This window comes from Xyrauchen texanus, chromosome 23 (genome assembly GCF_025860055.1).
Source record: "Xyrauchen texanus isolate HMW12.3.18 chromosome 23, RBS_HiC_50CHRs, whole genome shotgun sequence".
Classification (NCBI taxonomy): Eukaryota; Metazoa; Chordata; class Actinopteri; order Cypriniformes; family Catostomidae; genus Xyrauchen; species Xyrauchen texanus.
In genome coordinates this window covers 43,652,230-43,680,215 of record NC_068298.1, presented here as the reverse complement: position 1 = coordinate 43,680,215, position 27,986 = coordinate 43,652,230, and the positions used below count along the sequence as shown (strand labels likewise).

General features: G+C 39.7%; 1 protein-coding gene and 1 long non-coding RNA gene across 4 annotated transcripts in view; both read right to left on the bottom strand.

Moving 5' to 3' along the window:
* The window catches only part of LOC127617071 (rho guanine nucleotide exchange factor 9-like), a 144,943-nt gene that overhangs the window by 52,344 nt on the left and 64,613 nt on the right, over positions 1-27,986 (bottom strand). The window contains exons 1-5 of one of the 3 annotated variants that reach the window (XM_052088949.1): positions 23,381-23,802; positions 18,173-18,352; positions 17,857-17,946; positions 11,494-11,694; positions 11,086-11,265 (exon numbers count right to left, since the gene is read on the bottom strand). In XM_052088949.1, the coding sequence (XP_051944909.1) occupies positions 11,086-11,265; positions 11,494-11,694; positions 17,857-17,946; positions 18,173-18,352; positions 23,381-23,383 (654 nt within the window). In that variant the 5' untranslated portion in view covers positions 23,384-23,802. Of the gene's footprint in view, positions 1-11,085; positions 11,266-11,493; positions 11,695-17,856; positions 17,947-18,172; positions 18,353-23,380; positions 23,803-27,986 lie in introns of those variants that run through there. The other 2 variants (XM_052088948.1, XM_052088950.1) reach the window with 2 other exon arrangements.
* On the bottom strand, positions 51-9,552 carry LOC127617087 (uncharacterized). The gene is made up of 4 exons (XR_007967274.1): positions 9,441-9,552; positions 8,888-8,957; positions 494-553; positions 51-299 (listed from the first exon to the last, which is right to left on the bottom strand). It is a non-coding gene; the product is annotated as an uncharacterized LOC127617087 (long non-coding RNA).

The window sequence follows — 27,986 nt, the reverse complement described above, 5'->3', positions numbered from 1 at the left end:
ATCACAATAAAATCACAAGTGAACACGTGACAGAGGTTTAGTCCCTTGGACACAGTTTTTAGTTAAAATCCAAAATCAATTGAGTTCAACTGACGTTTAAATGGTTCGAACAAAATCTCTGATATTTTGGCATGTCCTGTTTTGTAGAGCTGGATGCTCACACTTTTTGCACACCTCACATTCCCTCTTACATGCCAAGTGACCTTTCATGATATGAGATTTGAAGCGTCACATCACAGCGTTGACCTCAGCTTTCGTCCATGGTGTTCTTGCAGATGTGCATTTACCTCTGTTATTCACTGAAAACAAACAAGATCATAAAATTTTTTGTTAGTATGACTAAACAGTATTGCATATACAAAAACACACACAAGGGTTACAAAACCGCAGCGTACTGCTTAGTCACATACAGTAGCAATAAGATACTCTCACTTCAGATCATGTTAAAGCACTTCATGTGTGTCAAACTAAGTTGACAAATGTATTGACAAACCTCTTCAGGAGGGGCAGTGGGAGAGACGACTTGGTCCTGGACTGTAGCTGGAGCCATGGGCTGATGGAGAGGCAGAAAGAGAGAAACAAAGAGAGAGGGGAACAAAAGAGAGACAACAAAGTTATCACAATGGAATTATTTGCTACAGAAATACAGTTTTCTACAAACACAGAATTTGACACATTTGGTAGGAATGAATATAACTTTTAAAATTGATTGTCATTAATTTTGTCAGCACCATAGTTTGAAGGGATGGTGTGGTCCTGGACAGTAGCTGGAGCCATGGGGGGCTGGGGGAGTGAGAGAGATTCTATGCATTCAACACTACTCACTAGTGTTGTCAAAAATACCGGTAACCCGGTACCAAGTCGGTACTCAAACTAAAAATTATTTACGATACCAGAATTTCTGAAGGTATCGGGGTACCGAGTACTGGGTCTACCCGGTACCCACGCAGAGGCGGGAAATTTCGAACGCTTGCAACAAGCAAAAGATGACGACAAGCTGCTGATGCGGAGTCTCAACTGAATCTTGCCAAGAAAAAAAAGGTGGAAAAAGCCAGTTTTGGAAATTCTTTGGATTTGAGGCTGATGAAAAAGGGAAACATCATAAATCAGATAAAACCTGTTTGTAAATGCTGCTTTCGCAATTTTCTGACGATAGGATGAAACACGTCAAACTTAATAAAGACAGACACCCGGATTTATTCAAGCAAATAAAGTAGGCGAGTTGAAAAGCATATTATCATTTACATTAGGGCTGAAACGTTTAGTTGACATTATCGACATCATCGAAAATACAAAATTGATGACAAAAATGTTCGTTGTCGAATAGTCGTTTGATCTCATTTAATGTAACATGAAATCACAATAAACTGTAACGATATCGTGTGAGAGCAGCAGTTCACGTCTGATGGAGGAGAAGAATTACACAGATCCAGATGCACTCGAAACTTTCACAGTTTATTTTATGTACATCCCAAAGTATTAGAGAATTATAAAAAAAAAGTACATTCAGAAGCATGTACCGTTGTGGAATAACAGAGGCGGAGCTCTTTAAAGGAAACATTCCGCGTTACATCTTAAATGCAGTTATATTTAATGCGTTATTGCTTTATTAAAGTTCAAATAATACAAAAGCAGATCATGTTAATAACTATAAACTCAGAAACTGGCATTTCTCCGTGTGGTAGAGAAGAGCATTTCTCTTCTATGAGTCCTGTGAATGTCCCGATCTAAGGACACTCATCCCTCGAGCACAGATGCTTAATGCAGATAGATTATAACTTATTTAATTATAATATCTATCTATATATATATATATATATCTATCATATATATATATATATATATATATATATATATATATATATATATATATATATATGTCACTGTGCATTTCTTATCATGAAGAAAATTGGCAATATGCAGCTTTATTAATAAGAGAGCACTTTGCACATTATTTGGAAATTGTTTTTTATTACTTCTATTGTGTGTTTGTTTATTTAGGAATTTTTTTATTACTTGGTTAAAACTTAAATTAAAAGTTGAAGCAAATCTTATATAAGTGTTCAAAAATACTTAAGCATACCTTGTACAGTTTTGTTATAATTAAAAAATAATATATTTAAATTAAAGTGTTGCTCAATGGCATATTTCTGTTCTTAGTTCTGCTGCTGATGTTTTGTAGACTTTGTTAATCAAAGAGTTGTTTAGTAACATGTTTTTGCTTTGGTACCGAAAATGGTATCGAGTACCATGAAATTTCACTGGTATTGGTACCGACTACTGAAATTTTGGTCCCGTGACAACACTACTACTTACTATTAAAAATACTTTATTCAATAAAAGTCAGTGGTACTCTACCTTGGGCATTTCCTGTCCATGGTAGGAATGTCATGGCAAGTCAACACCTCCATAGTCATAAGTAATCTCTCGAACTTCCCTTCCATCCATAATGGCCAATAAAAAAAGATGGGGCATACCATCCACTTCTTTTTCATCTTTGCATTGGGTTTCTGCTCATCATTCACTAGTCTCCCAAGTGATCTGTCAACACTTGAAGCATCAATGCTAAACACATCTTTAGGAAGCATGTCAGCCTGCCCCAGATACCTGCATGTGTGATTTGACTTCATTTCAAAAGATGCACATGGGCTAACCTACAGTACAATACAGGTTACTCACCAGGGCAGGGTTGAACCAGCTGTGCGTAAGTTCTCACGTAAGTTGGGCTTAGTAACTAGTAGGGTTGCAATGGTATGAGATTTTCACGGTATGATAACAGTCTCAGAAAATATCACGGTTTCACAGTATCACGGTATTACACAATTACTATTATCTGTGAAAACAGAAGGGTTATTTTATGTATTTATTTATTTTTGAGCAAACACTTTATTATAATTGAAACTTGAAACCATTTATTTTATTGAAGTGTAAAAAAAAGTCTCTCTTGAAAATAAATAAATAGAAACAATAAGAAAGCAAACAGAATTATAATAAACAGAATTATAAACATGATAAAAATAGCATGTAACTATAACATGTTAGTTTACATGTTAAATGAACTACTAACTGAAAAATAACATCAGCTGTGTGAGCTTTAAAGTAATGTCCTGTGATTATTAACAGTTAATATATACTGTAGATGACAGTGAGGTCAGACTGCTCGTGTCTGTATCTTTAACTCAGTGCTTCTCAACTGGTTTTGCTTCAGGACAGATTTTACATTCTAAATCAAGCGTCTACCTGCCATAGATTAAACATAACCTGTATTTAATGTATCCTGGGTTGCATTTCCTTTTATGTTGCATAGTTTTGTTCATGGTTTTCCAGTACAAGGACATGCATCAAGTGACATTATTTGTGTTGTTGATGTCAAAATCTACAGGAAGTTTCTCTCCCCCTTTTAAAAATTGAAGAACATATTTACTTATATGAGCCCATTATTATCCTGTTTGTTAATTAATATTATATTTATACACATATTACACAGAAGGAAAGGCTCCTCATTATCATGGTTAGGTCAGTGTGCTAGTCTTAAATAATAGTAATATAATAATAAATTAATGCATTTATGAAAAATAAATTCCAGCTTAAGCACATCTTGAAACTTTAACTACAGCTGCCACTGTTGATATAAAATGAGGTCTAATAGATTCAACATTTAGATCATATCAAACTATATAATAATATAGTATAAAAAAAATATAACAGTTACTGTTACTCATGTAAAATCATGAAAGAAATTTATAAAGGTGATGGATTTTTTTTTTGGCACATCACAGTGTTACTCTTCCTCCTCAGTGCTGTTTGGCATGTCAGGGCTGCTACTGTTGAGAGGTTCGAAATGACAATCTCCGTAACACTTTAAAGTAGAAAACTCTCGCTAGAATTGAAATTGGTCACATCAGTTTTGATGTCTGCGCTCCGCAATATCGAGGGAAGCCCAGTTGTTGCACGCGCGCGCGCCAGAGAGAAGAGCAGATCATGATTGCAAGATTGTTACACTCACGAAAGTGCAGATGAGAAGCCTTTAGCTGTTAGCGAGATTATCATTAAATCTGCCTCGGCAGTCTTAAATAGTCGATCACTTGGGAGAACCATGGCATTGTTCTTTCCCTGCTGTCCCAGTCCGAATAGACCAGTTGACAAACACTGCTTTAACTCAAAAACTCATGTCAGACCCCCTCACCTTGCTTCTCTCTGACATCTGCTGCATTTGTGTGTGTGGCGCAAGTTGACGAGTCTGACAGACAGTCGAGAAGGAAAATAAGATGCGCAGGTGAGATTCTCCATCCGATTGCATTTTTTTCTCAATACCGTAGATAAGCAAATGCACATGGTATGATAACCGTCCATCTTCAAACCGTGGTATACCGTGAAACCGGTATACCGCTGCAACCCTAGTAACTACTAGTTTGTATCTAAGTCGGTGCTTAATTTGGTTGATCCACCTGTTCTTAAGGCAAGACTTCACTAGTAGTGTCACGAACATTGAGAGCGCCTCCCCCTCCAGCCGTCAGAGATCAGATTCACCGGAATACTGACTATAGACTACATTTCCCATAAGCCCGCATACCTAGGTCTGATTGCACTAAAGCTGTTCCCTGTTTCCCACTCGCTATATAACGAGCTCTGTAACACTCACTCATTGCGAAGTCTTGTTTTGCTCCGGCTACATTACTAAGCGTTTTCCCAGTCTGTTACTCTGTCTATTGTGTACCAACCCAGCTTTGTTCCTGTGACCTTGTTTGTTTGCCGCCTGCCCTGTATTACTACTGCCTGTCATAAGTTTATCGTTGTTTGCTGCCTGCCCCGACCTTCTGCCTGCCTCCTATATATCTGTTTGCCTATGCTTGACCATTGCCTGTACGACTATTGAGTTCTTCATTAAACACTGCTTATGGATCCCAACCTGCCTGAGTCCTTGTTACAGAAGACTTCGCCAAACACCGATCCAGCGGTGATTTCTCATATGGCGGAAGAACTTACTGCTCAAGCAAATTTGTTGACAGCACAACAACACCAGCTCGGTCGGCTTACGTCAGCAGTAGAGGAGATGATGCGCTCCATGCAAGTGCTGCAATAGCCTACCCCAGCACCAGCGCCTGCAGTACCTCAAGCCAGTGTGGCTGCCGCAGCTACTCCGCACTTCATGACCTCCACCAGCCCTAGACTCGCGCTTGCAGAGAAGTTTGATGGCTCACCTTCCAGATGCAAGGGATTTGTCATGCAGTGCTCGGATTTTCTCTCGCAACAACCGGCACTGTATCCCACTGATGAGAGCAAAATTCTCTTCATGAGCTCCATACTCACGGGTAGAGCCCTCGATTGGGCCACTGCGGTCTGGACCAACCAAGGATTCGCTCAATTTACCTTCGATTCCTTCCGACAAGTTCTGATCGACGTTTTCGATCACCCAGAAGGCGGTAAGAGTGCGGGTGAACAGCTTCTGGCTCTCCGCCAGGGCAATCGCACGGCGGCGGACTACGCACTCTCCTTTCGCACTCTTGCTGCACAAACTGGTTGGGTCGAATCCACCCACAAACTCCTCTTCCGACAAGGTTTAAACACGGAACTCCAATCCGAGCTGGCCTGCTGTGATGAGGGTGTCTCGTTGGATGGATTCGTCGCACTGGCAATCTGCGTAGACAACCTCATTCGTTCGAGTCGCCCAGGCCGGTGGGTCACGCCTTCCTCTACGGTATTCCAGCATAACGACATATCGGAGCCCATGCAGGTCGACCGAACACACCTTTCTCTCGAAGAAAGGGAACGCCTATTCTCCAATTGCCTCTGCCTTTACTGCAGGCAAGCCGGACATCAACGCGCCAACTGCCCGACGCGCCCATCACAAATGCCACGTCCTGGGGTAAGTCTATTGATTTCTTCAACTTTGACTGGAACCTGCCTCGAAGTACCCGTTAAACTCACCTGCCTCTCGACCAGTACAGACACTCATGCCTTGATAGACTCCAGGGCGGCGGGTAATTTCATTGATGAGAGTTTCTGTAAACAGTATCAAATTCCCCTGATGGCTTGTAATCCTCCCCTGACAGTGGCGGCGCTAGATGGTCGGCCTCTGGGATCCGGCAGAGTGTGCTACACCACCTGCGACATCATCCTGCAGGTGGGTGTACTACACACCGAAACTATTCTTCTCTACGTCATCTACTCCCCTCACAACCCCGTAATTCTTGGCTTTCCCTGGCTCCGAATACACGACCCTCAAATTTTCTGGCGGGACAGTCAAATCTCTCAGTGGGGCCTAGACTGTTCCACGAGATGTCTGCGAGTCATTCAACCTATCACGGTGGGGGCCACCCATGCCGGAAAAGGTTCTGACACATCCCCTGTGATACCCCCTGCATACACCGACCTAAGTGAGGCCTTCAGAAAGGCCAAGGCTTCACTGCTTCCACCTCACCGCTCCAGCGACTGTGCTATTGAGCTCAAGCCTGGTTCTACACTGCCCGTTGGCAGCATCTACCCCTTGTCTGAGCCAGAGTCTCTCGCCATGAAGTCCTACATTGAGGAGGAACTAAGGGCTTTATTCGTCCCTCCACTTCTCCGGCGGCAGCCGGGTTCTTCTTCCTAGACAAGAAGGATGGCTCTCTTCGCCCCTGTATCAACTATCGTGGCCTGAACGATGTCACCATAAAGTTTCCGGTACCCTCTGCCTCTAGTTCCATCCGCCCTAGAACAACTGAGGTTGGCAAAGATTTATACCAAGTTGGATTTACGAAGTGCTTATAACTTGATTCGCATTCGGGAGGGGGACGAGTGGAAGACCGCGTTTTCCACCACCTGTGGCCACTACGAATATCTGGTCATGCCGTTCGGCCTGTCCAACAGCCCCTCAGTGTTCCAGTCTTACATCAACGATGTCTTCCGGGACATGCTCAATAGGTGCCTGATTGTGTATATTGATGACATCCTTATCTACTCCGATTCCCTTGAGGAACACATTACCCAGGTCAGAACTGTGCTGAAACGCCTGATCCAACATCAGTTATACGCCAAGGCAGAAAAATGTGAATTTCATTTGAGATCAGTTGCCTTCCGCGGGTACGTCATCAGCCCTGAAGGGGTGGCCATGGATGACAGCAAAGTCCAAGCCTTGCTAAACTGGCCTCAACCCAATACGGTTAAGGAGCTCCAACGTTTCCTGGGATTCGCCAACTTCTATCGGAGATTTATCAGGAACTTCAGCACCGTCGCCTCACCACTCACCGCTTTGGTAAAGGGGAGACAGACCAACCTTCACTGGTCCTCCGATTCTCTTCAGGCCTTCGACCAGTTAAAGGAACGCTTTACCTCCGCTCCTATCTTGCACCACCCCGACCCTGACAAACAGTTCGTGGTGGAGGTTGACGCCTCAAACACAGGCATTGGAGCTATCCTATCCCAACGACAGGGTAACCCCCCTAAATTATTTTCCTGCGCCAAAACTCACTTCTCAAACCATCTACCAATCTGACTCCCTTCAAATGTATCCTGGGATACCAGCCCCCTCTGTTCCCGTGGTCCGGCGAACCCTCGGAGGTCCCCGCAGTGAACGATTGGCTTCAGCGCAGTGAGGCGGTATGGGACCAGGCCCACGTCCACCTCCAACGGGCGGTGAACCGTTCCAAGGAACAAGCCGACCGTCGGCGCCTCCCCCTCTAGCCGTCGGAGATCAGATTCACCGGAATACTGACTATAGACTACATTTCCCATAAGCCCGCATACCTAGGTCTGATTGCACTACAGCTGTTCCCGGTTTCCCACTCGCTATATAATGAGCTTTGTAACACTCACTCATTGCGAAGTCTTGTTTTGCTCCGGCTACATTACTAAGCATTTTCCCAGTCTGTTACTCTGTCTATTGTGTACAAACCCAGCTTTGTTCCTGTGACCTTGTTTGTTTGCCGCCTGCCCTGTATTACTACTGCCTGTCATAAGTTTATCGTTGTTTGCTGCCTGCCCCGACCTTCTGCCTGCTCTCACGCTGATTCTGCCTGCCTCCTATATATCTGTTTGCCTATGCTTGACCATTGCCTGTACGACTATTGAGTTCTTCATTAAACACTGCTTATGGATCCCAACCTGCCTGAGTTCTCGTTACAAGTAGGTTGTAAGCTCTCCGTAAAGTGATGCATCACAATATGATGTTTACTTGTATTTATCCAATAGGCAGCCTTCAAATTTATACACAGAAGTGTTAAAAAGCCATTAACTTCAATTTGATCTTATTACGGTTGATGTTCACGTAACTGTCAGCTGTAATAAATTATATCCCCATTAAAATACAATACATAATAAAAGTAGATTTAATAAATAGTATATTTGTCATGTGTAAATAACAATATATAGGAACTGTATAATAAATAAATAAGCGGTGATTAATAAATACTATTACAACAGGCTGGAAACATTTGAATTTCTTATATATTTGGTATATTTTGAAACTCCACACCGGGTGATGCATCCTGAAAACTACACCATTAGAACAGTTTCATGCTTAAGACCTGTTTAAAAATACATTTTTTTTCTCTCTCCCGTAAATGAGTGTAAACACCATCATATACAGTATGTCGAAAGGGCTGATGCCTGTCAATCAAAACACGAGCTCATTGATGTCATTAAATGAGTCTGCTTTTTTATTTCATCCATTACTCCTGGTCAGAGTCTGCCGTAAATATTTAGTTTATATGTAGGGTTACGTCATACCTAAGATTAATGGTGCAATGCTCAAATATTTAGTAGTGCATAAATTGTGACTTAGTGCCAATTTACACCACAACTATGCTAAGTTTGAAGTTACGTGCAACCGGCCCCAGTAATCATTTCTCTGTATGAAGATGTTTGTGTATTAATTTAATGCCGTACCAAAATTATTGTAGTCTGATACCTTATACAAGATTCCTCTGGATTCAAGAATGAACCTTTCAAAATAAAGCCTTTTGTAAATACACCTCACCCTATTAAAAAAAACACAACTGTTAATGGCAGTAATGGTAAACAAGCAGTAAACAAACTCTGAAATGACATTGTGTGCCAAATGAATATGCAAAACTATGTATTTAAAATAAAACACATAAAGCAATGGGAATCGGTTAACCAAAACAGTTTGTCTAATAGTACTTTTTATTATTTGATACAGTTTTTACTTTTTATGATCACTAATTAAGAAATCATAAATGTTAGCGTTTGAACTTTACACTTAAATAATATAAACACATAAACATAGAAAAGTACATTTTCTAATGAGATTGGAAAAGTCCAAAGGAAAAATCCAATAACTAATCAAAAACATTCAGATAAAAAATGTTATCAAAAAATGAAACATAAATAATCTGTTGTTTTCCATTTGAACATGCTGTATGTCTGATGGAGCATTCTTTATCTAACATAACAGAGCTTAACTTGCATTAAGAGACAAAAGCTTTACAAAAACATCTTACCTTTGGTGTGATTGATATTTCTCCATGTATGTCTTTATCTTTGTCCAACTTCACGTGCTGTTCTGTATCTTGGAGAGGATTTAGTTTCCTAGTACAAAATATCATGTCAAGTCAAGTCTCCACAGATATGCAGTATAATATTAATAACTCATTGCTTTAGCAGTGGCACAAAATAACACACACAGAACAGAGTAACAATATTATCGCTAGTTTCAGATAACTGGATATCGTTTGGAGCTTTAAACAGAGTGCTTTTTTAACTATTAGTTAAAAAAGCACTCTGTTTAAAGCTCCAAACGATATCCAATTATCTGAAACTAGCGATAATATTGTTACTCTGTGTTCTGTGTGTGTTATTTTGGGCCACTGCTTACTTTCTGCTGTTGGTGATGGTTAAGGGGCAAACCAACTGGTTTGCCCCTTTCTGCTCCATAACCATCACCAACAGCAGAAAGTATTCTTGTTGACACGTTTATAATAAACTGATAAATGAACAAGCGTGTACAAGCAGGTGAAGTTAGAAGCTAACTCACTGTATGGACACTCATGATAGTATTTCATTAGTTACGCGTAATCTTAACTGAGTAATGAACAATTAAATAAGTCGTAAAGCTATTTAAACTCCACTGAGGCTATCAGACACAGTTTTCATTAAATGTACAAAATATAAAATAAAAGGGCTTACTTTTCAGTTTTCTGTAAATTCCATGATGCTGAAGAACTGTTGCAGCTCTGATGTTAATATCCACACTTCTCCAAACCCGGCGAATCTTCTCGAAACATCCGTAGAATCGCGGCCGACGTTTACGGCCAATTGTATGATATGGCGGGGAAATGTGTATGATTTAGCGGGGAAATGTGTGTAATTTGGCGCGAGTGTGTGTACCTTGCAATACCAATTCCACCTACAGAGGCACTGTTCAAAGTTCACACATACACATCATGGTTTAAAAGGTCCATATTTGTAAAGATCATAAAAGCGTGGGGATGTTTATCACATTCAAATAGCAATATGAATTAATAAAACTAGTAATCTAGTAATCATACATCTATTAATAATGCTTTAAATTATTATTATTCAATAATTATAACAATTTAAATTCCCCGAATTACGAGACCATCAAAAGTGGTCTCCTAAACCGAATGGCCTCGTAATGCTGGTGTGTAAACCTGAAAATTGGTCTCATAAACCACATATGCCCACACACACACACACACACGTTGTGTTTCCATGTTTTATGGGGACTTTCCATAGACATAATGGTTTTTATACTGTACAAACTATATATTCTATCCCCTAAACCTAACCCTACCCCTAAACCTAACCCTCACAGAAAACTTTCTGCATTTTTACATTTTCAAAAAACATAATTTAGTATGATTTATAAGCTGTTTTCCTCATGGGGACCAACAAAATGTCCCCACAAGGTCAAAGATTTTGGGTTTTACTATCCTTATGGGGACAATTGGTCCCCACAAAGTGATACACACACACACACACACTTATTGCTAATAACCAAACCCACTCCTAAACTGTGAGCCCTACACAATGTAACTTACTACAGATATCAAGGAGCTTGTAGTTACTAAAAATCTAATTTGAGGTGGATGATATCAATATCAAAATTCAAGGCAATGCACTCACATGTTCCAGGAAGCATGGTCCTATTTCACTGAGATGGGGTTCCTCAATGTTGTACTGTTTCTCCAAGTCTCGCACAAATCCCATTTGAAATCTGTAGATATCCTCAATGTTCCCGAAGATCACTTTTAGTTGGTCATCATTGAACATGTCAATCCTCTTTCTGCATTGCCTCAAATATCCCTAGATAGAAAACAACCATGAGGAACATGCTAAGCTACAAGTCCAAGATTAGCAAGTCAAGTGTCCATTATAGTACACAAACTGTAACCTACATGAACAATTTACAATCTTACCATTGATAAACAAAAATAATGATGATGATTCAGAGTAATTCTGATAACACGATAATCAACCCATCGTACAAAGAAAAGTCTCATGATCATTGTTGTGATTTGAGAAATGTAGTACCTCACATATATCCTTCAGGTGTTTGATGTAGTGACGTTCAGTGCTCATGATCTCATTGATGACGTTAGTTCTCATCTGATCTCGGTTCTGAAGTGGTTGGCCGATACAAAGACAACCGTTGCCTGGGTCAATGTGTTCATTCTGTAACTCATTGGTAACCTCCACTGTTTCTCTGGCTCCGTTTTCCTGGTTAACCCACAGCTAACAGGAAAGAAACAAAGACGCATTATATTTATGTTCTAAAACTAAGTGAGTTGCCTTGATTTCTGCTATCTCTATAGGCAGCTACCTTCTGAGGCAGCATGCTAAACATCATATAACCTCAAAAGTTATTTATTTGAGGCTCTCTACATAGGCAGCATCTCACAAGCCACAAAAACAGTGAGAATTCAATGAGAGACTAACAAAACCGCTTCAAATACAGTTTGGTATTAGCATGTTGCTAAGCTTACTACTCCCTACTCCAATAGCACAAACAAATACTGTATAAAATACAGACAAATGAAAAATACGTTTTTATCATCAACCCATCACAAAGCATTCTGAAATTGCATCATCTGTGAAGGACACTTCCAATGCTGTCATAGAATTGGGCCAAAACAAAGTATTTTATAAGATTACTTGTAAGGTAGCATAATTTACAGTAGCTGCCTACTGTTTGGAAAAGCCCCAGATAGCAAAAAATATCCGCACGGCTTTTTTTGCCGCCGTCCCCAAGCTGTCGGCTATAGATGCGTCCCACTGGCGGGGATGAAACGTTTGCCGCCGAATTCATCACTCCCATTTCTTGCGATATGCCGCCCACGAAACGCTGGCGGGCCGCCCACTTCATTTTCTCTGGCGGTTGTCGTGGGCTGATCGACCGCTGGCGGCTGGCGGCAAGCCGCTTTGAAATACAAGGATTTCTACTCTCAAAATCGACCAGCCATGTTGGCTATTATTATTTTTTGCTCCAAAGCCATTAGGGTTTATAACAGAGGCTTGACTCTTGATTCCATGATAAGGTAAGGTTTAGGAAATGACATTTAAATTACTTTGAAACTCTGAAGCGATTATACAGTAATATATGTAAAATATATTGAATTATTTTATGCACTTGAAAATTGTTTACATTTCTTTGACTGCTGCGCATTTGAGACATGCACCAATAAACCAAAAATAATTCCTTTTGTAAAACTTACTTGGCAATAAATATCTTTATGATTCTGATTAGGTTTTAAAATAGATATTTAATTCATGGTATGAACAATTTAGCAGAATAAATTGATGAAGTTAGACTTTTCACGAATGCTTGACTATCAGTGAACAGTGAAAGACATCTGCAACATGGCCAAAATCTCGGGTATACTTTAATTTTTTTTATTAATTTGCAACCATGGTGATATCTGTCATAAACATGAAAATCCCTGTTTTGACGTGAAGGATAAACTCAATGAAAAAGCGAAATTATCCTCTGCTTTCACAGTTGCGCAGAAATTTTGTTTATGTCTACATTTTTTCCAACCTTGATTTTTTTTGGTTATTTTACCTTTTACAGGTTTTGCAATTATGACCTGTACAAATGTTTAAGAAAGTGTTAAAGTCCCTGTAAAGGCAATAAAAAAAATCTAAACGCATTATAAATGTTAAAAATGTATTGCTGAAACACATTACAAAGACTGAACTGTGAAGTTCCGCTGTCGCCATATCTGTTTCCGGTTTACTTAGCGTCGCCCAAAATGTCTGTTTTACTCGATGTCTCCAGAATCTTCCGAAAATAGGCGTCAGCGATGTTCATCGCATTGTTGATGCTTGGTCCCCTGCTCCGACAAGCAAGAGGGACAAGGGCTTTAAACTCTACATATCGAGTTATCTGCACAACTACAAGGGTAAGTATTTTAATCTAATGTGGTGTGCCGGCAGATAGCGGCTAAGCTAGTTCACCACGTGTTCATTTTTTATGTAAGGTTAGTATAGAAGCTTGTTTTTTCTTAGTTTTAAAGCAGACTGTTTGTTAATTTTTGTGATAATTGTAATATAAATTATATTAACTTGCTCTCCTCTCAGTTTCTAATAAAGATCAGGGCACAGGTGAAGTCACTGTCAGGGCATTGTGCTACAGGTCCATGAGGAAAACATAAACCTTACAGTTTGGGGGCTTTCACACTTGGTTCGATTGCCTGTTCCGAACCAGTGTTCGATTGCTCCCCCCTCCCCCCTGCCCCCGATGGACTGTGTTCACATGATATATTTGTATCCGAACCGCGGTACGCTTGCGTCATCAAGCTGCAGCTGGTGCGTAATCGTGTTGCTTGATAACCGCGAAATGAAAAGGCGTCAAATTTCAATGAATAGACTTGCCGGTTCACATTTGTTCTTTTTTTTTAACCTTTGGTTTTGTTTTCAACATCAAGATACAGAAACACACTTGACGCCTGTCTGCCGCAAAAATACTGAAATCGTTCAAAGACAGCGGGCTGTCCGCCGAAGACAATTTTTGCGAAGGCAAGCAGAAATCATCTCTCTGCTTGCAGTGTGTGTGCGTGTGCGTCAATCCCGCTTTTCGTCAAGGTAAGTGTATACACACACACACACACACACACACACACACGCACACACGCACGAAAGTAAACCCTTTCCGCTCATTTTGAAAGTGACGCGTGTGAGACTGACGACCACATTATACGTCATCAATAGCGGTTCACTTCCGCGGTTTGGTTCGATTGCGTTCATATCAGCAGCGAACCGTACTGGAGTTCACATGAACCGCACCCCAGACCACCTTTTTAAGCGGACCCGAGTACGGTTCGCGAGTGCGCACCCCAGTTCGGAAGACAGCGTTCACATCATCCAAACAAACTGAACTCTGACGTAATTCGAACAGGGGTGCGCACCAAAAGTGCTAGTGTGAAAGCCCCCTTTGAGTGTATGGTGAAGCTAGAATTGATAAGACCGCAGTTACAGGCTTGTTACTTTAATAGCCCGGTGTTCCTGGGGACTCGGCTAAGGTTATTCATGTTTAATGTAACTCAAATCAAATGAAAACAGTTATTGTAGGCAGGTAAGTTTCCCTAACTGGTTCCCTCTGTGTAAAATGCGTTCTTATTCAAGTTTTCAACTCAGTCATTCGTTTAAGATGCAATCTTGTGTTATAAGTATTAGGCTATCATGATTATACAGTGAGCAAGCTATATAAATAAGTATTTAATATAATAAAAGTGTAGAGCAACAACCGAGGGTGTAAGGTAAAGGCTGAATATTGTAGATTTATTACAATATGTTGCATGTTTGAATTAAAATACCTGTGGATATGCAGGAGCACACACTCTACAAAGGCCTGACTGGAGATTTGCCTGATATATCCGTCCTTCAGGTGAGTAGGGATACAACAATAGCAAATTTCACTGTACAGTATGATATATCAACCAAAATCTGTATAACAATATTTCATTATTTTCTTTTTCCTCCCCTTTTACAAACAAATATTCTGCTTCAAAGAAAAAAAATGAAATTGATGTTATCATAAGGGTTCTTCATTATGAACTTGTATGCCATGCATAACATACTGTGGATAGAAATTACAGGGAAAGTTACTGTTATGATAATTGTGATTATATTATATTACTATTATATTTAGTGTATTGCTAATCAATATATTGTTACTTCCCAGGTGACAGCGGCTCACTTCAAGAGCAGGTGAAGCAAGTTGGGACAATGTTGAAGACATTTGCTCGCACTGGGCAATCGGGTACAACTTGCAAACAACACCTGTGGTTGTTGGTTTAATTCACACTGGGGCCATCTGTACATGTAGTAGACCTAGATATAAATGTCATAGTTTAGTAGTTGAAGGACCAGGACTGACTACTTTATTCTTTTATTCTGGGAACCCCTGTAGGTGCAGATCAAACCCTAATGCTGCGACGTCTTGGAGTTTGGCGATGTTGTGCGTAGCATGGACAACAAAATGCTATGCTGCAACATTTCAGTGCCAATGTGTCTGTTGGAGAGTTATCCCTGCCAGGGGATCTGTTACTCCCCCCTAGACACCCAGGAAGATTTGGCGTTGCTTGACAACAGTTTGAGGCAGGATAAAGAGCTCCAGCAACGATTTGTAAGTGTGCCGATTTCGTTTATAACGCCATTGGGTAATCTAAAAAGTAAAATTAAGATCGTACACTGCATATTCTACAGTCTGAATCCACAGCCTGTCACATTTTAAATTTATGAGAAGCTTCAGAGAAATGTAATTTGTAACATGTTTTTTTTGTATTTTCAGCTTCGGTTTTGGCAATCAAATGTGGGAGGGACCTAAAGACAACCGTGTGGCGAATGCTTCAGAGTATCTTCTCTAATCACCTGGAATACAACCTGGACTGGTGTAGGGGGATAAAGCATGTTTTAGAGACATGTTCCTGAAGACCATTGTTCAAAGTAAGTTGGATATTTTTTTTATATTTAAGTAGATGTGTATGACCTTATGCCATTCAAATGGAATGACAGATCTTTATTTTCTACAGGAGCCATCCGGAAGAACCCGGCAACCCAGCATGCCACTGATGAGGCGATCCAGGTTAACGCTACGCTACCTGAAAGGAGCATCTGAACATGAAGGTGGAAAAAGGCGCCGACAGCTGAGAGGGACCCACAGCCGACCCCTTAAACCTAGGCTGACTACTGACACCCCAGCATCACTGACAACTGGAACCCTTTCTTTATCCTGCAGTCAGTAACATCAAGACCCCTAAAAAAGCCTGCTAAAAGTGTCAGACTACACTCACCCAATCCACACTGTTCACTGTGGAAATTGCTTTTTTTTTCTCTCGTGACCCTGCTTTGAGGGCAGCTCCTTGGATGAATATGGAATGGTTTGTCCTTTTATACAGGCGCACGAGGAATCACTGAAGATATGCCAATTTGCACTGCCTCATTCTGGAGGTCGGGGAAAACCGGTGATTCTTAGCCCACTACACCACACAGTCCCCAACCTCTCCAGACATTCTAATTGGCTGTGTTCTCTACAGCCAGATTTTCTGCTGTTAATTATATTTATTCCCACTTGTTGTCATGTGTAAGTTGAATGTCAAAATGTATATTATACCTGTTATCCTGCACATTCCTTGATACCAAAGATCTCAATTATTTCATATACAATTTGCTGCTTATTTCATTGTTACAGTGCTTAACTATTCTATTGTTAAATATAGCTTGTAAATCCTTGTGCCACAGGTCAGCATTGCAGTTATAATGGTATATTCTACTCCAGAGCTTTACTCTAAATTACCACTTAACCTATTGTTAGAAATGACTTGTAAATATGATGTTATACCTCAATTTATTTGGTATCCTGCACTTTATTTGGTACCAAATATCCACATTGCTTATGTTTACTGGTAATTCTTTTCATCCCAGAGCTGACCTCTTTATATTATTAACAATTATTGTAAGTGTTACAATAGTGTTTTTAAAAATTATTTTTTTTTTTTTACCAAAATTGATTTGGAAACCTGCATGTTCTTTAGTGTGTGTGTGTATATATATAATGTTTGTATTTTTCTGTTATTTATATTTCAGTGATCTGACATCTTGTTTCAATGACAGTTACTGTACTTTGAAATGTGGAATTAAAACGCCAAATGGAAATTTGTCTGGTTTGATCAATCATTATTCTTGATAAACTGCATGCTATAAATATATATATATATATATATATATATATATACCTGAATATCGCCATTCTGCCGCTCCTACTGCCGCCGGCGCACCACCAGCGGCCCGCCGACTTATTGCTATCTGGGGCTGTACTTCAGACATTTTGACTGACATTTCATGGGCACATTTTTTTCAAATCAACTTATAGCGCACTTAGTAAGCAATGCTGGGTCACATGAGGGCGTTTGGTCACCCAACTAATGCTTCATTACACAGGTCACCCTTAAATAACTCACTAAACTCTAGGCAACAACCAGCCCCTGTCCAGTCAGAAAGATTTGTTTGGGTGTCTCAAAACATTTCCCTGATCACAAGAGATGGCTCAATATACAAATTACATTTCAACCAACAAATTCAGCACAAAAATCATCTAAATCCAAGTTGCAAATGTAAAATGGGATGCTGCCTGGCAAATAAAGAGAAGATGGTTTTAAATGTAAAGTAATGTCCTACAACAAGAAACTGACAAATACTGACATTAAATATGAATCATAAGGCTACTATACTATTGATGCATCCACAGCAGCACATTTAATGGAGAAACATACTGGATGCTCATGTTTTAAGTCTATTGAAAAAGTTCTAGGATGAAGAATACTAGGAGCGTGATTGAGACTGGATGCGTTAAAATGCTTTGTGTGACGGCAGTGTTCACATAATCGGGGGACGCACCTTTGCCGTTGTGTTATGGAACCTTGGAGTTGCTATAGGGTTGATATAGAAAACTGGTTTTGTGTAACACTGAAGAAGGTAGGGATCAACCTTCGGAAAGAATGACAAAAATATATTTATTTGAATACACTCTTAAAGCGGAAAAATATAAATGCAGTGGTGAGATTGAAGTGGCTCATGTTTTCTTTCCAAAGTCCAGAAAGAAACATCCAATCAGGAACAGCATTCAGGACTTCAACAAAGAGACCCTCTGCAGCTTCAGAATTAAATTGTAAGATCTGAGAAAATTAGATAAAAGAATTTATGGGAGACTGACCCTCACAAAGCTGGCGGGAAACCAGCCCTCCTCCTCATCGATTTGGCCCCACCACCAGTCTTTGTTGGAGGCATCCAGGACTTTGATGAGGTCTCCGGCCTTGAACGCCAGCTCCCTCTCGGCCATTGTCACATGATCCCATACTGCCTCTGCGCTGACCACCGAACCCCCACTGATCAACTTAAGATGACAACAATCAATTTGATCACACATCATGTGACATTGCAACTTCTAAAATGCCATGATATTTATTCAATATACGCAACACAATTTAAAGTTCCATAAACAAAAACATGTAATATAAGCCATATTAACAATGCAATGCCTCTCCATGTGTTCCCTTATTGGCCTGTTTATGAGCTACAGATGCATACAGCCGTTTATTCCTCTGTTGATATACAGTGGAGAGCAGACCATTTTCATTCAAACATTTATTATTCTCTACCTACCAATGTCACCTTAAATATATCTCTACAGATCTCCTCATAAGGTCATTTGTAACAAACAATATGCACTACAGGCAACGGCACAATAAACACCATTATAGATCTTGAGACACAGAGGTCATTAGTTGTAAGATTGCTTTTGCTTGTAACACAGTCAGAGTTTATCCTCTCAGAGCAGGAATACACTGTGCAATTTTCAGCTATCATGGAAACTTTCCAGACAGGAGAGATTGAGTGAAAATCGTTGGTGCTCATATGGTCGCGGCTTGCATTATGTGAGAGGAATCCGAGCCACTGAGCTGAGCGGCTTACATGCAGAATTCAACCTCACGATACTTTCACATTTTGTGGTTGAACAAGCTGCTTTGGCAATCTACCTTTAGTTGACCAATCAGGAGAAGGTGTTACAACTCACAAGATCAATGAAAACGGAGTGTTCATGAAGCTTTTAGACATTTGGAGAAAATGGTCATGTAAAATCCCATATTATTTACAACCACATCATTGGGAAGGATTGTACAGAAAGCCATGCTGTTCTCTGCTCTAAAAACAAATAACTTGTCATACGGGTTGCACTAGAATACAATAGAAATGGTGCACAAATTTCCCACACTTTATTTTTAATCTTGTACATTTTGTGTGCTTTATTATCATGCAGTAACTAGCAGCAACACAATGACATTATAACTGATTTATGCTGTCATGAAATCACACAGCCACCCTTTGAAATTTGAGTCAAATGTAAGACAACATTTGTCGGCAGATGATTTTTCAGCTAATACAGCCCCTGGCCATGCCAGTCTACTTTTTTATTTCTAAATCTCAAGCTACAAGGAATTAATGCAATTTCCTTCTCTGGCTTTATGTCTTATGATAAATATTGACAAAATTAATGCGATTGCTTCGAAAATTGCAAGGTCAAGTTGTGTACCACTGCATCTGTACGATTATCAGATAAACGGACTAGTAACATGTGCGGTGGCTCACGACCTCCCGAATGTAAAGAACTTGAACCCTCTATGCCCGGCCTTATACAGTGAATCACCCTGAGCATGCATGAGTGCTGTCAGTGAGGATGCATGAGTGAGTGCTGTAAATGTACACTCACCTAAAGGATTATTAGGAACACCATACTAATACTGTGTTTGACCCCCTTTCGCCTTCAGAACTGCCTTAATTCTACGCGGCATTGATTCAACAAGGTGCTGAAAGCATTCTTTAGAAATGTTGGTCCATATTGATAGGATAGCATCTTGCAGTTGATGGAGATTTGTGGGATACACATCCAGGGCACGAAGCTCCCGTTCCACCACATCCCAAAGATGCTCTATTGGGTTGAGATCTGGTGACTGTGGGGGCCATTTTAGTACAGTGAACTCATTGTCATGTTCAAGAAACCAATTTGAAATGATTCGAGCTTTGTGCCATGGTGCATTATCCTGCTGGAAGTAGCCAGCAGAGGATGGGTACATGGTGGCCATAAAGGGATGGACATGGTCAGAAACAATGCTCAGGTAGGCCGTGGCATTTAAACGATGCCCAATTGGCACTAATGGGCCTAAAGTGTGCCAAGAAAACATCCCCCCTCATTCCGTTTACGCAAAATTCTGACTCTACCATCTGAACGTCTCAACAGAAATCGAGACTCATCAGACCAGGCAACATTTTTCCAGTCTTCAACTGTCCAATTTTGGTGAGCTCTTGCAAATTGTAGCCTCTTTTTCCTATTTGTAGTGGAGATGAGTGGTACCCGGTGGGGTCTTCTGCTGTTGTAGCCCATCCGCCTCAAGGTTGTGCGTGTTGTGGCTTCACAAATGCTTTGCTGCATACCTCGGTTGTAACGAGTGGTTATTTAAGGCAAAGTTGCTCTTCTATCAGCTTGAATCAGTCGGCCCATTCTCCTCTGACCTCTAGCATCAACAAGGCATTTTCGCCCACAGGACTGCCGCATACTGGATGTTTTTCCCTTTTCACACCATTCTTTGTAAACCCTAGAAATGGTTGTGTGTGAAAATCCCAGTAACTGAGCAGATTGTGAAATACTCAGACCGGCCCGTCTGACACCAACAACCATTGTTTGCTTAAATCACCTTTCTTTCCCATTCTGACATTCAGTTTGGAGTTCAGGAGATTGTCTTGACCAGGACCACCACTTGGTTTCTCCCAAGGTTATTTTTCTCCATTAATCAACATCTTATGGAGTTTTGTGTTCCTTGCCACAGTCGCCTACAGCTTGCTCACTGGGGTTATTAATACAATTATCATTTAATTATTTTTAAACACTTAAAAATCGTATTTTATCGAAATTACACAATGATGATTAATCGACTTTATAGACATTACAGTTTTATCGTCTGTTAATGCTGATATTCTGTAAAGCTGCTTTGAAACGATGTGTGTTGTGAAAGGCGCTATACAAATAAAATTGACTTGACCACACCCCTAAATGCATTGAAGCAACTGCCATGTGATTGGTTGATTAGATAATTGCATTAATGAGAAATTGAACAGGTGTTCCTAATAATCCTTTAGGTGAGTGTATTTGAGCATGCATGAATGAGCACTGGTAATACATTTGAGCATGTATCAGTGAGCACTGCCAGTACATTTGAGCATGCATAAATGAGCCCTGTCAGTGCATTTGAGCATCCATGAGTGAGCACTGTCAGGTCATTTGAGCATGCCATAGTGAGTGCTGCAATGCATTTGAGAATGCATAAGTGAGCGCTGTCAGGGCATTTGAGCATACATTTTTAAGCTCTGTCAGTGTATTTGAGGATGCATGAGTGAGCGCTGTCAGTATATTTGAGCATGCAATAGTGAGTGCTGTCAATGCATTTAAGTATGCATGAGTTCATGCTTTTGAGCATGCATGAGTGCTGTCAGGGCATTTGAGCATGCATTTTTAAGCTCTGTCAGGGCATTTGAGCACGTATGAGTGAGCGGTGTCAGTATATTTGAGCATGCAATATGAAAGCAGAGCTTTCTCTGAGGTAACACTGCAAACACCATGTGCTTAATATCTGATGTGGTTTAAATACATGACTACAAGAGCAGAGCCAACACCACGAAGATTAAAAACTACGGTATCCATTTTCAACAGTCTATTTCGGTAACATCTGATTAGAGACTGCACTTGCATCAAGCTTAACTTAAGCACTTTTCCACATTATCAAGTCTATTCTGTGACTATACAGGAAGTTATTATAATGTAGAACTCTGTGTACAGATCATGAGAAGACACCTTTGATGCTGCCTCTCATAAAAAAAACACCATTCCATTGAATATGTCTAAATAAATTATTGTTACACAATCAATCTCTTTTTCTCTCATCTTTCTGCACGTCATGTCAATATGAAGAAAAAAAAAACACAAATGCCATCCTTCACGTATCATTTCATATTATACAAGATATCTTCTCAAACTGTTAAATGTAATCAGTGATAAATGAATATTTAACCATGCAGTTATAAGAGGTCTGTGATATTTTCCTGTTTCACAAAATATAATAATGGCAAGTAAAAATATTATCGCGCACCTCTAAAAACTGCAGAGACAAAGGTTTCATCATAAACATCACATTTTAATACAATAGATGAACTTGCCATGTCTGAAGAAGTTATGCAAATTTGACAAGGATATGCATTAATGTTTTCAAGGAGTGTTGAACCTGATCTGCATTCACATGTCTTTCATAAGATTAATATAAAAGAAAGGAATAAATATTTAGGAGGAATAATCTACAGCATCCAATCTGTATTTACAGCCCTTGTGAAGGCAAAAAGAAAAAAAATATTATGTAATCGACTTCTGTCCTGAGAGTGAGGGCCAATCAAAGATGCTCTGCTCACAGCCAGCATAAAACAAACACATTCACTAAATACTGAACAGACCACCAACACTCTGGAGTCTGCCAAAAGATGCCAAGCATCCTCTACTTCTGCCAAACACAACATATTGGAAACATATGATGTCCCTTTTGTTGCATAAAATTATATTTTAACCATCCATACTCTAAATAAACCCATGACTCTGAAGTACAGCTCAAAGCTCCTCACAAGAGGAGTGTGATTACAAGCCTTTCATAGCAGTGGTGTAAACATCCACAATCTGCCATGTCTTTCAGAAAGTGAAGAAATGTGGCACCACATGTGCTGGCATGTGATCATTGCTTTAATTCAATTAAACACTGACATTCAAACAGCAATGTCCTTATAGACTATGTGAATTAAACTTGCTATATGAACACAGACAGGCATCCAAACATAGTATGTATTATATAATTTGCGGTTTTGCCCTAATCATAATGTTCTTAAAGAATCAGAATTTAGAAATATCCCATCTAGCCTATTTTGTGGAGCTACCCTGCAAGAATGCAGTTTTAGCATTTTGGATCATATTAAATGTGATCTTTAGAAATAATATTTGATTCTTGCCCTTGCACAAATATAAAGAGTCTAATTAAATGGTGTTTGTTATCATACGCATTCAAAGCATCGGGCATGAATATTAATTGAAGATATACTGTATGATTCATGAGATTTGTAAATGGATGTTAACAGACCTGATATAAACATCACTGTTCCTTTATCTTCATAAAACATTCACACTACAAAAAATACACGATATGATGCATTCGCAATCCACTGTATGAACCTATTTTGGTAGGAAAACACATTTAACAGCACATATAAGGCTACGGGACTTGGCATTTGAAGAATTGCAGCGCCTAGAATTCGAGAATTGTAAAACGTATTTTACCATGTTCACAGCAGTAGAGAAGAGAATCACAGATACGAGCCTCAGATTTTCCGGCACAAGAAACGATCACAGATGTTTGTGTCTGTAAGACAGCGTGGCAGTCATTCTGAAGGTGCATTAGCTGGAGCCCATGAAGAATATGAAGATCAGGTTGACCAGCAACAGAATGGAAATAACTGCGAACACCGCCACAGTCTGCACGTCCAAGGTCATTCTGCAGATCCAGGACGCTGATGTGTGCTTGTCAACCCCGCGATCAGTGCAGTGACCAAACATCTGAATGCAAGACGTGAAATAAAAGAAAAGAAAAACACAACACTCCGGTTGTGTCTGAAAACATAGTGAGCTGCCTACCTAGACAGTATGTTTGGGCATCACGGTATGCAGCAACACACATGCGCAACTGATGCCCGCATAGGTGGCAGCTCCCATTGAGACACAGCCCAGGAATTTACCTGTGCCTGTCTAATTTAAAAAGACAGATACAATTGGCATCATCTTCACCATCATTATCTTTACCGGTCTATCAGAGCGTCTCTGTCTTCAAAACGGCACAAATCAGCAGCGAAAGAATCGATATTCCGAATCTGCGCTCAGCCAATCACAATGCGCATAATTATAAATCACCACATGCAAACACTCATTCATTGTTTACTCACCCCTGTGTTGTTATAACCAAATATACTTTTTTTCTTAACACAAAGGGAGAAATGGTTAGCTTCAAAACAACACAAAAGTATAATCCATAAGTCTAATAAATTATTCCATGATACCTACTCATGATTGTACGGAAGCTCAAAGAGGCCATGCGTTATTATTATTTTTCTGTCTCGTTTTCTCGTGATCTCGACATAACTAAGGTTGTTTTCTCGTGATCTCGACATAACAAAAAGTTGTTTTCTCGTGATCTTGACATAACAAAAAGTTTTGCCTTTAATTTTCTATACAGTTTTTAATTGAGCTACAGGATTTACAATTAAAAGTTTATTACAAGGTATGAAGGACAATGAGAGATCTTTGGCAGAAAAGTACAATTTATTATATGTAAATGTAAAGTTATGTTAATTCATTACACTTTGGTTATAAAATATTCACCTGCCCTATCCAAGAGTATTCTAACCAGTCACCTTTCACATAGGCTAAATCAAACATATTAATAAACACCAGGCAGCACGTCACAAACACTTAATAAACGCTTTTCATCAATATAGAAAGACTCGCTTTCTTCTGCACTCAACAGGATTCAAGAAGCACGTCTTTATGTGCTTTCCGCAAAGTACCGTTAATACTGTAATATGCGCGCACACCGATCTAAATCGCGGCTGGCTTGACCGCAGTCATGCAGACGTCCCGGTCCCTCAAGTTGGCTGGCAATGAAATTGACCAAACGTTCCAAACGTTCACTGTATTTTCTACGAAAAAGTTGTAGACGTGATAGTCTTCTTCTAAAGTGTCTGACACTAATCTGGAAGTTGTCAATGACAGAGAGACTTCGAGAACTCGAAAATTAAGTCATGATCACGAGAAAACAACTTTTTGTTATAGTCGAGATCACGAGAAAACAACTTTTTGTTATGTCGAGATCACGAGAAAACAACTTTTTGTTATGCCGAGATCACGAGAAAATTAAGTCATGATCACGAGATAACAACCTTAGTTATGTCGAGATCACGAGAAAACGAGACAGAAAAATAATAATAACGCATGGCCTCTTTGAGCTTCCGTATGATTGTTCCCTTTACAATAAGCGAGGATGCTGCACTGAAGAGGGCTTTGGGAACAGTGAATATGTATGCAACACGTCAATAAACATTGACTGGAATTTATAGCCTCTGCTGGTGTAATCATTGGAGGCACCTGGCGCAGTGGCTATAACCCAGATAGCAAAAAATATCCGCACGGCTTCTTTTTGCCGCCGTCCCTAAGCTGTCGGCTATAGGTGCGTCCCACTGGCGGGGATGAAACGTTTGCCACCGAATTCGTCACTCCCATTTCTGCGAGATGCCGCACGCGAAAAGGCGGTTGCCTCGGGCTGATCGACCGCGGGCGGCTGTATTTGAAATACAAGGATTTCTACTCTCAAAATCGACCTGCCATGTTGGCTATTATTATTTTTTTGCTCCAAAGCCATTAGGGTTTATAACAGAGGCTTGACTCTTGATTCCATGATAAGGTAAGGTTTAGGAAATGACATTTAAATTACTTTGAAACTCTGAAGCGATTATACAGTAATATATGTAAAATATATTGAATTATTTTATGCACTTGAAAATTGTTTACATTTCTTTGATTGCTGCGCATTTGAGACATGCACCAATAAACCAAAAATAATTCCTTTTGTAAAACTTACTTGGCAATAAATATCTTTATGATTCTGATTAGGTTTTAAAATAGATATTTAATTCATGGTATGAACAATTTGGCAGAATAAATTGATGAAGTTAGACTTTTCACGAATGCCTGACTATCAGTGAACAGTGAAAGACATCTGCAACATGGCCAAAATCTCGGGTACTTTAATTTTTTTATTAATTTGCAACCATGATGATATCTGTCATAAACATGAAAATCCCTGTTTTGACGTGAAGGATAAACTCAATGAAAAAGCGAAATTATCCTCTGCTTTCACAGTTGCGCAGAAATTTCGTTTATGTCTACATTTTTTCCAACCTTTTTTTTTTTTTTTTGTTATTTTACCTTTTACAGGTTTTGCAATTATGACCTGTACCAATGTTTAAGAAAGTGTTAAAGTCCCTGTAAAGGCAATAAAAAAAAAAATCTAAACGCATTATAAATGTTAAAAATGTATTGCTAAAACACATTACAAAGACTGAACGGTGAAGTTCCGCTGTCGCCATATCTGTTTCCGGTTTACTTGCGCGTCGCCCAAAATGTCTTTTTACTCGATGTCTCCAGAATCTTCCGAAAATAGGCGTCAGCGATGTTCATCGCATTGTTGATGCCTGGTCCCCTGCTCCGACAAGCAAGAGGGACAAGGGCTTTAAACTCTACATATCGAGTTATCAGCACAAGGGTAAGTATTTTAATCTAATGTGGTGTGCCGGCAGATAGCGGCTAAGCTAGTTCACCACGTGTTCATTTTTTATGTAAGGTTAGTATAGAAGCTTGTTTTTTCTTAGTTTTAAAGCAGACTGTTTGTTAATTTTTGTGATAATTGTATTATAAATTATATTAACTTGCTCTCCTCTCAGTTTCTAATAAAGATCAGGGCACAGGTGAAGTCACTGTCAGGGCATTGTGCTACAGGTCCATGAGGAAAACAGATAAACCTCACAGTTTGAGTGTATGGTGAAGCTAGAATTGATAAGACCGCAGTTACAGGCTTGTTACTTTAATAGCCCGATGTTCCTGGGGACTCGGCTAAGGTTATTCATGTTTAATGTAACTCAAATCAATGAAAACAGTTATTGTAGGCAGGTAAGTTTCCCTAACTGGTCCCCTCTGTGTAAAATGCGTTCTTAATCAAGTTTTCAACTCAGTCATTCGTTTAAGATGCAATCTTATGTTATAAGTATTAGGCTATCATGATTATACAGTGAGCAAGCTATATAAATAAGTATTTAATATAATAAAAGTGTAGAGCAACAACCGAGGGTGTAAGGTAAAGGCTGAAATATTGCAGATTAATTACAATATGTTGCATGTTTGAATTAAAATACCTGTGGATATGCAGGAGCACACACTCTACAAAGGCCTGACTGGAGATTTGCCTGATCTATCCGTCCTTCAGGTGAGTAGGGATACAACACTAGCAAATTTCACTGTACAGTATGATATATCAACCAAAATCTGTTGGGACAATGTTGAAGACATTTGCTCGCACTGGGCAATCGGGTACAACTTGCAAACAACACCTGTGGTTGTTGGTTTAATTCCCACTGGGGCCACCTGTACATGTAGTAGACCTAGATATAAATGTCATAGTTTAGTAATTGAAGGACCTGGACTGACTACTTTATTCTTTTATTCTGTGAACCCCTGTAGGTGCAGATCAAACCCTAATGCTGCGACGTCTTGGAGTTTGGCGATGTTGTGCGTAGCATGGACAACAAAATGCTATGCTGCAACATTTCAGTGCCAATGTGTCTGTTGGAGAGTTATCCCTGCCAGGGGATCTGTTACTCCCCCCTAGACACCCGGGAAGATTTGGTGTTGCTTGACAACAGTTTGAGGCAGGATAAAGAGCTCCAGCAACGATTTGTAAGTGTGCCGATTTCGTTTATAACGCCATAGGGTAATCTAAAAAGTAAAATTAAGATCGTACACTGCATATTCTACAGTCTGAATCCACAGCCTGTCACATTTTAAATTTATGAGAAGCTTCAGAGAAATGTAATTTGTAACATGTTTTTTTTTGTATTTTCAGCTTCGGTTTTTGGCAATCAAATGTGGGAGGGACCTAAATACAACCGTGTGGGGAATGCTTCAGAGTATCTTCTCTAATCACCTTTCCATCAATACAACCTGGACTGGTGTAGGGGATAAAGCATGTTTTAGAGACATGTTCCTGAAGACCATTGTTCAAAGTAAGTTGGCTATTTTTTTTATATTTAAGTAGATGTGTATGACCTTATGCCATTCAAAT